At 46.7% G+C, this 11077-nt stretch overlaps 1 protein-coding gene across 1 annotated transcript; it reads right to left on the bottom strand.

The window, feature by feature from the left end:
• Positions 1-2449: 2449 nt before the first annotated feature.
• Positions 2450-8086, bottom strand: LOC115375437 (dnaJ homolog subfamily C member 5-like). Its single transcript, XM_030074825.1, has 4 exons — positions 7980-8086; positions 5871-6084; positions 4150-4327; positions 2450-2547 (listed from the first exon to the last, which is right to left on the bottom strand). Exons 1-4 carry the CDS (start codon positions 8084-8086, stop codon positions 2450-2452), a joined length of 597 nt encoding a protein of 198 aa, XP_029930685.1.
• Between the last annotated feature and the right edge of the window lie 2991 nt (positions 8087-11077).

Genomic DNA, 11077 nt, shown 5'->3' with positions numbered 1-11077 from the left:
AATGTGTCCCCAAGTGGAGTCGCAAAAACCATCAAGCGCTACAACAAAACTGGCACACATGAGGACCGACCCAGGAAAGGAAGACCAAGAGTCACCTCTGCTTCTGAGGACAAGTTCATCCGAGTCACCAGCCTCAGAAATCGCAAGTTAACAGCAGCTCAGATCAGAGACCAGATAAATGCCACACAGAGTTCTAGCAGCAGACCCATCTCTAGAACAACTGTTAAGAGGAGACTGCGCAAATCAGGCCTTCGTGGTCAAATAGCTGCTAGGAAACCACTGCTAAGGACAGGCAACAAGCAGAAGAGATTTGTTTGGGTCAAGAAACACAAGGAATGGACATTAGACCAGTGGAAATCTGTGCTTTGGTCTGATGAGTCCAAATTTGAGATCTTTGGTTCCAACCGCCGTGTCTTTGTGAGACGCAGAAAAGGTGAACGGATGGATTCCACATGCCTGGTTCCCACTGTGAAGCATGGAGGAGGAGGTGTGATGGTGTGGGGGTGTTTTGCTGGTGACACTGTTGGGGATTTATTCAAAATTGAAGGCACACTGAACCACCATGGCTACCACAGCATCCTGCAGCGACATGCCATCCCATCCGGTTTGCGTTTAGTTGGACCATCATTTATTTTTCAACAGGACAATGACCCCAAACACACCTCCAGGCTGTGTAAGGGCTATTTGACCAAGAAGGAGAGTGATGGAGTGCTGCGGCAGATGACCTGGCCTCCACAGTCACCAGACCTGAACCCAATCCAGATGGTTTGGGGTGAGCTGGACCGCAGAGTGAAGGCAAAGGGGCCAACAAGTGCTAAACACCTCTGGGAACTCCTTCAAGACTGTTGGAAAACCATTTCAGGTGACTACCTCTTGAAGCTCATCGAGAGAATGCCAAGAGTGTGCAAAGCAGTAATCAGAGCAAAGGGTGGCTATTTTGAAGAAACTAGAATATAAAACATGTTTTGAGGTATTTCACACTTGTTTACTACATGATTCCATATGTGTTCATTCATAGTTTTGATTCCTTCAGTGAGAATCTACAATGTAAATTGTCATGAAAATAAAGAAAAAGCATTAAATGAGAAGGTGTGTCCAAACTTTTGACTGGTAGTGTAAGACCAGACTGATATTCTTCAGACTTTTTCCACTCAAGTCTTTAAGTCTTCAGAGGACTCGGGCTCTTTGTGTCTCTGTCTGTGTGCGCCATATTTTTTTATATATTTTGTTATTTCCTGTGTGTGTGAAGCGCTTTGTAACTGTGATTTAAATTGTGATTTATAAATAAAGCTTCACTCACTTACAAGTGACTGGAAGATGCAGCGTCGGGCTGGGTGAAGTGAGCGTCTCTGGAGTCGATGTGGTATTGATTTATTGACGAGAAACTGACAGGAAGCAGCAACAGATGAAATAAATCAGACATCAGGCCCAAAGCGTATTTACAGGAACGCGTTACAGAGGAACAACACATTGGATTTCTATGAAACTATCACGAGAAGCCGAGTGAACAAAATATTAGGGACGACCAGCTCGAGTTGAGTGACACCTGTGTGATGTCATGTAGGTGTCCTCTGACCGGCTGGAAATCAATAACCAGTCAATAACCAATAAGCTGGCTGGGTGTCATCAGTGTGCTCTGTCGTCCCGGTACCCTGCACACCCGGGCCCGTCCCAACAAGACATTTCATCCTGAGCTCCGTGTTGTCAGGGATCAGCTGATCCGTGTCGTCAGGGATCAGCTGATCAGTGAGCGTTTAAAAGCTCATAAAATGAACTTGGACAGGTTTGTGCAGTAAAATATTTGTGACTTCAATTAAAGTGAGCAGGCGTTACTTTTACCTCGGCCTTGAGTCTTCATGACACGCATGAAATAAACAACAACAACAACAACAACAACAATAATAATAATAATAATAATAATAACAATGAAAACAACAACAACAATAATAATAGTTCTCAATCTCAAGGTGGCCTTATGCTGGTTAAATAAAACCTAAATGAATAAATAAATAAATGAATAAACAACCACATTATCATCATCATTATTGTTATTGTTGTTATAATTATTATCATTAGTAGTGGTGGTAGTGGTGTTATCATTATTATTAGCATTATTATTAAGATTCTGGTTGTTGTTGTTGTTGTTCTTGTGTGTAATCCAATCAAAATATGTCATCACAACGAATTCAGGTTAAGGGCCAGACAGTCATATTATGAATTAATTGATTAATATGTAATCAATCAGCCTGCAGTGTATTGATCTCAGGCCGATCATCAGTTTGACTCTGATCAGTTTTATAAACATGTGAAAGATCCTCCAGCAGGTGGCGCTCTGACAGAAACAGGTGAGACCGTCTGGCAGACTGACAGCGGCTGGCTCTCAGGTGAAATGTCTTGTTCAGGTGGGCGCGGACGCCGCAGCGCTGTGATGTCACTTCCTGCCTCAGCCTCAGGTGTACGTGTCGCCGTATCTGCGTTGGCCGTCGCCGATCAGCTGTGTTTTCTCGCTGGCGTTGGTGGGCTGGTGAACGACCGGGGCGTCTCCATCTGAGCCAACACACACACACACACACACACTGATCAACATGAGAAACAATGGAATATTTGTTCCATCGATGGTTAGATTGCTGTGACCTCTGACCTTTGACCTCCTGACTGCTGGTTGCTTCCACACAAGGACATGACATGAATTTTAATTAATTAATACCTGGTCATTATTTAAACCAGCAGTAAGTGATTTCTGACCACTAGAGGGCGTTAGAGCTCCTGTCAGTCCTACTTCCTGGCTCTAACAGCTTTGTAATTAGCAGAATAATTCTCTCAAAGGAGGTTTGCTATCGAAAAATCCTTCTTCACCGCTGTATCAGCCATTGTTTTTTCCACAGAAGATCGCCTCTTTGCAGATGATACCTGACTTAACACTGCACGAGTATTTGAATCAGACATGAGGTCATGCAGGAGTGAATGGTGGTTGTTAGAGTCACGGGGGGTCAGGGGTGTGTGGTTGGACTTCCTGTGAAGGGTGACAGTACAGCGTTGTAGGTTGGAGGCAGATGGTGTCTGAGACCTCCTCCTCTGTTGACAGATGGTTTCTCTATCTTGACAGAGATCGCTTCCTTCTCTCCTCTGTCCAACCATCTGTCCTCTCTATCCAAGATGTGGACATTGTGGTCCTCCAAGGAGTGTCCCTTTTCTTTCAGGTGCAGGGAAACTGCTGAGTCATGATCTGAGGAGTTGGTCCTCCTGTGTTGAGTCACACATTGTTTAGTCGTTGTTAAGTTTCACAGAGGTGCATTCCTCTCTGCACTGCAGACTTGCAGAGATTGCTCTTCTTGTGTTTTACACAAACCCGTGACCTCTCATGACCCTAATGACCGTTGTTCACTCGGATTCAGGTGACTCCACCAACACTAAGGACGGTCTTCAGGGTCACCTGGAGAACATCCCCGCAGGTTAAACAGCTGGGACTCCCCACGTGTACAAACTGAGGAAGTTTCTTGGATGAAAAGTGAAACGTCTTCAAGAATCCACAATCAGTCCTGCTGACCTCCATGCAGCTCGGTGTGGACATGGCTCAGTCTCTGCACAACAGTTGAAAAATGGCCTTGGATGTTTTGAAATATCTGTTCAATGTATAAAGCACGACGTGAGAGCATCTGTTTCTGGCGTCTTCCCTACATCGTCCATCTCGTCTTGAGATTGTTTTTTAAGTTGTGGTAAAAATGAGATGAAATGCCAATGGCAGACATACGTAGGCGAGATGCTGTTTCCAACATTCAGCCAAACACAATCTGAGGTCTGCGATGTCCACTGTGTGCTATCCAGGAACAAGGAGTATATGATTCTGCTGGAAAGGGAAAGTTCGTCCGAGCACTTTTTGCAGCAGTAAAGAGACGTCAGGTGGAGTTCAGTGAGTGCCAAAGAAACCAGCCAAAGAAAACAGGAATAAAAAGTCAGGACACAGTGCCTTCAAAGAACAAGTTAAAGTGAGTTAAATTTGTCATTTTTCAGCCTTCCTGCTTTGTTGTAGAAAGTTTCCTGTCTAAATACACAGGAAGCAGAGAACAGACGAGACAGCAACATTATCCGAGTCACAAAAAATGACCAAAATGGTCCAAAACAAAAACAAAGCTGAAAAGCACATCTCACCATTGTCGCCATCATTGCGCAGCTCCTCCTCCAGGTCGTCAGGGGAAACGTAACTGTCTGGCTCCGCCCCCTCGCCAGTGGGCGTTGGCCTGAGCTTCCCGCAGCAGCAGTTACAGCAGCAGCAGAGACAACAGCAGCAATAACAGCCGGTCAGCAGCCCACACACTGCAAACAGACCCTGCAGAGAGAGAGACAGGAGAGAGAGAGAGACAGAGAGAGAGACAGGGAGAGGAGACAGGGAGAGAGAGACAGGTAGAGAGAGAGAAAGAGAGGTTTTACTCACTTTAACTAACCAGCTGGTTCCGGGATTTGAGCCAGCAGCTTCACCGGAGCTGCTGGGGTTTGGTGCCTTGCTCAAAAACAGCTTTCGTTCACTCTGGGAGCCTCCAGATTTGCCCCAAAGCACTAAAACACATCATGCTAAACTACAGGACTTATGAAGTAACCTGGAGTTCCTGCCCTGTGGCTGTTCGCCTCCAGGAACCAGTTACAGTTTCAGTTTCCATTCAGACTCACGTCGTGTTTTTAGTGAAGGAACTGAATAAAAGCTATGAAATGTATTTTTTGTTAACATACTGACATTTGTGATTCCAGTGAAGAACATGCTGCACAGAGGACTGATAGGAAGCTTGGTCTGAATTCTTGACTTATGGCCAAAAACACGTTTTGTGAGGTCATAGTGACCTTGACTTTTGACCTCTGACCTCAAAAATTGAATCAGTTCATCTTCAAGCCCTGATGAACGACTGAGTCAAATTTAAAGAAATTCTCCCAAGAAGTTCCTGAGATGTCATGTTCAGGAGAACGGGATGCACCTACAGACAACCTGAGGCCACGACGCCCGCGGTCACAGCGGCTGCCGGCGTGGCGGCAGAGAAACTGTCCAGCTTTCCAAACTTTACCTGCGCTTACCAACACGTCCCTGACGGTCCCCGGGGCCCGGCAGGACGGTCTCTGCAGGCAGCAGCTTTGTGAGGGAGTTTATCAGACAGAGTGATCAAACATAACCGACATTTATTCATGAGTAAAGATTTCTATGTAAACCACAGGTGTACAGCTCACCTGGCCGTATGCACCAGGTCAGGACACACTGCTTTCGTATTTTGGTATTTTTTCGTCTTTGTGCTGCTGTATGTTGTATTCACTGTTTTTTTTTCTGCCCAAAAAAAGAGGCACAAAAAAGACTGAGCCTCACCTAAACACACACACGTCTTCTCCTGCAGTTTGCTGATTGTAATATGACCAAAAACCCTGACCTGAACCTAAACCTTGACCCTGACCCCAACCTAAACCCTGACCCTGACCCCAACCTAAACCCTGACCCTGACCCAACCCGACCCTAACCCAACCCAAACCCGACCCTGACCCTGACCCAACCAAAACCCTAACCCAACCTAAACCCGACCCTGACCCTGACCCCAACCCGACCCTAACCCGACCCTGACCCTGACCCAACCAAAACCCTAACCCAACCTAAACCCGACCCTGACCCTGACCCCAACCCGACCCTAACCCTAACCCAAACCCTAACCCAACCTAAACCTTGACCCTGTCCTAACAACCCTAACCCTGACCTGCATCTGAACTGAAGAAACAAGGAGCAAAGTGTCCTCACCTTGGAGGATTTTCTTCATCCTCCTGTCCTTATGAGGACCAAAGTGTCCTCATAAAGAAATACATGAAACACACACACACACACACACACACACACTGAGACGGACCTTGGCCCACCATGTGGACAGCATGAAGTAGGTGTTGACGTTGTCCTCTCCGAACTGCTGGGCGACGTAGAGCCCCAGCGAGCCGTACGAGTCGTAGATGTTCCTCTTGGTGAGGTCGGACAGGACGGCGTGGGCGCTGTTCAGCTCCTTGAACTTCTCCGCCGCCTCCGGGTTGTCCGGGTTCTTGTCCGGGTGGTAACGCAACGCCAGCTTCCTGTCCGAGGGACACAGCTCAGCAGGTTACAGGTTATCACCGCGGACGAACTGCACAGCTTATGGCCGACACTGGATTATCAGCTGGCGGGCGACTTTCTCGTCACTGTGATGGTTTCCACGGCCTTTTCTGACACTTAACCTGACGTGTTTTTTTGTTTTGTTTTGTTTGTTTGTTTGGGTTTGTGTGTGTGTGTGTGTGTGTGTGTGTGTGTGTGTGTGTGTGTGTGTGTGTGTGTGTGTTTCAGGGGTTGCAAAACCTTCCTCATGTTCTTGACCGTCAAGCTGACCAACACTAAAGTGGTAAATTTACAAGAAAAAAAAAAAAAAAAAAAAAAAACTTACAAATTTATGGAAAAAAACTATAAATTCTGAGATTATAAAGTGACAAATTTATGAGAAAAAAACTCAGATTTTCCAAGATTACAGTTGTAAATTGACAAGAAAAAACACCAAATTCTGACATGAATATCTTAAATTTATGAGATCAAAAAACAAATAATTCCTGAAAAAAAACTTGAAAATTTTGAGATTAAAATTTTATATTTATGAAAAATAATTATCCATATAATTTTTTCCAATTTAATCTTTTTTTTTTTGTGGCCTGAATATGCTTTCTCTCTCTTCTCTCTATCTCTCTGTCTCTCTCTCTCTCTGTCTCTCTCTCTCTCCCTCTGTCTCTCTGTCTGTCTCTCTCTCTCTCTCTCTCTCTCTCTCTCTCCCTCTGTCTCTCTGTCTGTCTCTCTCTCTCTCTCTCTCTCTCTCCCTCTGTCTCTCTGTCTGTCTCTCTCTCTCTCTCTCTCTCTGTCTGTCTCTCTCTCTCTCTCTCCCTCTGTCTCTCTCTGTCTGTCTCTCTCCTTGTTTCCAGCTGTGTTTGTTGGTTGGTCATTGGTCCATCAGCTCGCTGTGTGTAATCTGATCTGTCCTGCCTGCAGCCTCCAGCCTCCTCCTGTTTCCAGTCTGCTTATTAATAAACCCGTCACTTTAGTTATTTATTCATTTCTGCAGCATATTGAAAACCGACAGGAGCCGAGCCAAGCCGGCAGGAGGATTTACAACACAAATGTACAAGATTAACAGATTAACACGTAAAAGACAAAACTGGAGGACACACTGAAGAAACAAAGGTAGCATCAGGTATTGAAGAGAGAAGTTAAGAGAGAATGAAGAAGAACCAACCAGAAAAAGATGATCGGGCGATAAAAGGTTGAACCAAAACTGAGAGAAAAAAATTGGATGTAAAAGTGTCAGTGGTGGGACGGAAATTAATCTGAAACAGGATTTAACCTGGGATGGGACTTAATCTGGGATGGGAGGCTGTTCCAGAGCCTGAGAGGTCACCTTTGGTTTTGAGGTGTGACCTGAGGTCAGATTATGGAATTAGCAGATTGGCAATTTATTGTGGAGCTAATCCATACAGGGCCTTAAAAAGTACTGCAGTACCATCAGTGATACTGCAGTACCATCGGTGATGCTTCAGTACCATCAGTGATGCTGCAGTACCATCAGTGATACTGCAGTCCCGGCGGTGATACTGCAGTACCATCGGTGATGCTGCAGTACCATCAGTGATACTGCAGTACCATCGGTGATACTGCAGTACCATCGGTGATGCTGCAGGACCATCGGTGATACTGCAGTACCATCGGTGATACTGCAGTACCATCGGTGATGCTGCAGGACCATCGGTGATACTGCAGTACCATCGGTGATGCTGCAGGACCATCAGTGATACTGCAGTAGCATCAGTGATACTGCAGTACCATTGGTGATACTGCAGTACCATCAGTGATACTGCAGTACCATCAGTGATACTGCAGTACCATCGGTGATGCTGCAGTACCATCAGTGATAGTGCAGTACCGGCGGTGATACTCCCAGCAGAGGGCGCCGTACCTGTAGGACTTCTTGATGTCGTCATGGCTGCAGCCCTTGTCCAGGCCCAGCACCTGGTACAGAGACTCTCCGGAGGTGGACAGAGTTCGCTGCCTGGCGTCAGACATCCTGCCAGCGCCACCTGCTGCCGGGCAGAGGAACAGCAGTCAGCACGCTCCGCCGCCAACACGCCAACACGTCGACCCGTCCGAGCCCTTCAGTCCGAGCACCGTCACACCGGTTTGACCAACACACTGTCTTTATTTGTCAGAGGGAAAACGGGGTGTGATGGATGTGTGTTTGCTTAGATGTATTTTTATACTCATTGTCACTTTATCAGCTCCTCCTGTATAATCTAATCTACTCCAGTCTAATCCAGCTGTTGTGCCATACAGTTTCGTCTCCTGCTGCCTATAATGCTCAGCTTGTCTTGTTGTCACGGTAACAGAGGTGTTCATTCACTTCTGTGTTTGGCATTGAGCTCATAGTTAGAGCTGCACTTTACTGGCAGCTGTTTCCACTATTCTGTCCCCCCTCACTGTATATAAATAGGGAGGACAAAAAACTAGAAACCCCTCTCAGTATAATGCAGTCCAGTAGCAGACCTGCAAACTACAACCTCAGTAATAAACACAGAATTAAAGTGACACATTCTGCAAATGTCAACACAAACTGAACATGATAAACTTTGAAAAAAGGTAGAATTGATGGCAGAGTGTGCGTGTGTGTGTGTGTGTGTGTGTGTGTGTGTATAATTGATTTTTAAGGGCAAAAATGACAAGATACCAGATAATTTGCAGAAAGAGAATGTATATGTATAAAAATCTCCTGAAAATCAGCAGCAGGAAAATCCAAACAGCATCCTGCCATACAGACAGTTAAACATGTGCTGCAGCGCCCCCCGGAGGACAGTCAGGCTCATCAGGTTGAGGTGAAGATGTAAACAGACAGAAACAGTGAATTTACAGGCCGGCCAGGTCCCAACACCTGGATCTGAAACCTCCAGCGATGATGAACCTCATCATGCTCTCGTACTGACACGACTCTTTATGCGGCTGCAGTGGTTTAATATTCTCTCTTTGTGTTTTCTGAGGCTGCAGAGTGTTGGGCTGTCAGGGCCACCGTAGTAACAACTAAAGTGCATTTTTAAATAAAATAGAGCGGGTTAATCTGATGCTGATTTAGTGAAACAGACACTGCATCCATCCAGCTCTGGCCAAACTGTCGATCACACAGCTTCTGATGTTTCATTTCATTTTCATCTGTCACTTTTACAGGTTCAGTAATGCTCAATTACACCTGTTAGAGAGGATTAATAAAAAGTTTTATTCAGATATATTGATATTTGGGTATATAAATTACTAACCTACGACCTCAGGCAGGAAAAAAGCTGCCAGACTCCACAGATCCCAGTTTGGGTGACGGCTGCCAGAGGACAGCTGCAACTCACCAGCAGATGGCGCTGTAGTTCAGCGAGCGTCAGACGGCACAGAGACAGAAACACAGTCACAGGATGAGCAGCAAACCCAACCCTAACCGCTCAGAAAAAGAAAAGCTGCATGACACATGAACGGCCCCAGGGTTTAATTAACCCGTAGGCCGGAGGAACGAGAGCCCCGGGTGCCTTAAAGCAGTCGTCAACAGAGAGGGTTCATCTCGGATCCAACACCACCCAAACCCAACAAAACGTCCCAAACTGGACCCACAGTCTCCACTTTGAGGGGACTGGGAGAGTGGATCAGCCATCTTATTAAACTTTGTGTCCCAGCTCGACCAATCGCAGAGTTTACGTGGTGACACTGAAGGCAACGCGTGGGCTGTTTCAGGCGGTAGACGTGACCTGGCGATGGAGGGTGAGTGACATCTGGGGCTCGGGCCGGGTTGAAAACACAGACACAGCACCGGCGCTAGGACAACAGCCTGAAACAGCCGACGTGTTGCCTTCAGGGTCGTCACGTAAACTCCAGCACTACACAGGAAGATGCTCAGAACAGAGCCCCCCCCTCCACCCCATCCCCAATAGATCCTACAGGCCCTGAAGCTAACTGCAGTCAAGAAAAAAACATATTCAGCAGGTTACATTTGTGGATAGTAAGAATAAGTTTACCTTGAAGACTCCAGAACACTGCCTCAAAGGTGTGTGTGTGTGTGTGTGTGTGTGTGTGTGTGTGTGAGCTGAATATTGATCTTGGACAGTCATAACAAAGTGTGAACGTCACTGAACTGCTGGAAATATTTAGACATGACGTCACCTTGTCTGATTGGCCAGAGGAAACAGACACCAGAGGCAGAAACACACACACACACACACACACACACACATACACACACACACATACACACTCCGGCTGTGTGCAGGTGAGGTGTCCTTCATCAGAGTCCAGCAGGTTTGTCCTGTGAAGACGAAGAGGAAGGTGAGGATGCGGTGTGTTACCTGTGTGTGTGTGTGGCTGCTCGTCCCGTCGCTCGCTGCCTCAGCCCGGGCGCCGCTGACCTGCCAGCTGCTCGCACACACACACATCAAACTTTCAGCAGCCGCCCGCCTCGGGTGTCGCCGCCCACCAATGAGGCGCGGCCCTGCTGAGCCGCTCGGGTTTCAGCCGAGACGCTCCGGTGGACGCAGTGTGTGTGTGTGTGTGTGTGTGTGTTACCATGACAACCTGCTAGAGTCAGGGAAGGAGGGGGAGGCTCGAGAGCTGTCAATCAAAACAGACAGAGGGAGATGAGCAGCAGAACAAGCCGTGAGGCCCCGCCCCCCCAGGAGGCCCCTTTTTTATTCTCCATTTTTGAAAGAAACCAAATGGGTTTGAGGGTTAGAGTCAAAAATCAGCTGAGCATCACAGGCAGCAGGAGAGGAAACTTCATATAGCAACATATGTGTGTGTGTGTGTGTGTGTGTGTGTGTGTGTGTGTACGCTCATTATTCTGCTCTGCTGTGTGTGTCTGTGTCTGTTTTTAAATAAATAATAAATAATAAATAAAGCTTGTTATTGCTTAGTGCCTCATTTGGCCACTAGGGGGAGTGAGGTTTCCTTGGTGTGTAAATGATAACAGGTGAGCAGGAGGCGTGTGAGTGTGTGTGTGTGTGTGTGTGTGTGTGTGTGTGTGTGTGTGTGTGT

Source organism: Myripristis murdjan, chromosome 17, assembly GCF_902150065.1.
Source record: "Myripristis murdjan chromosome 17, fMyrMur1.1, whole genome shotgun sequence".
NCBI lineage: Eukaryota > Metazoa > Chordata > Actinopteri > Holocentriformes > Holocentridae > Myripristis > Myripristis murdjan.
This window is presented reverse-complemented; position numbering and strand designations above follow the sequence as displayed.

Bases quoted from the DNA above. Each gene is read 5' to 3' on its own strand.
- LOC115375437 (XM_030074825.1), bottom strand. From the start codon at position 8,086: ATGTCTGACGCCAGGCAGCGAACTCTGTCCACCTCCGGAGAGTCTCTG. The intron at 4,328-5,870 runs GTCCGTCTCAGT...CTCTCTCTGCAG, and splicing joins TGTCCACATGGTGGGCCAAG to GGTCTGTTTGCAGTGTGTGG. The intron at 2,548-4,149 runs GTGAGATGTGCT...GTGTTGGCTCAG, and splicing joins GCGCAATGATGGCGACAATG to ATGGAGACGCCCCGGTCGTT.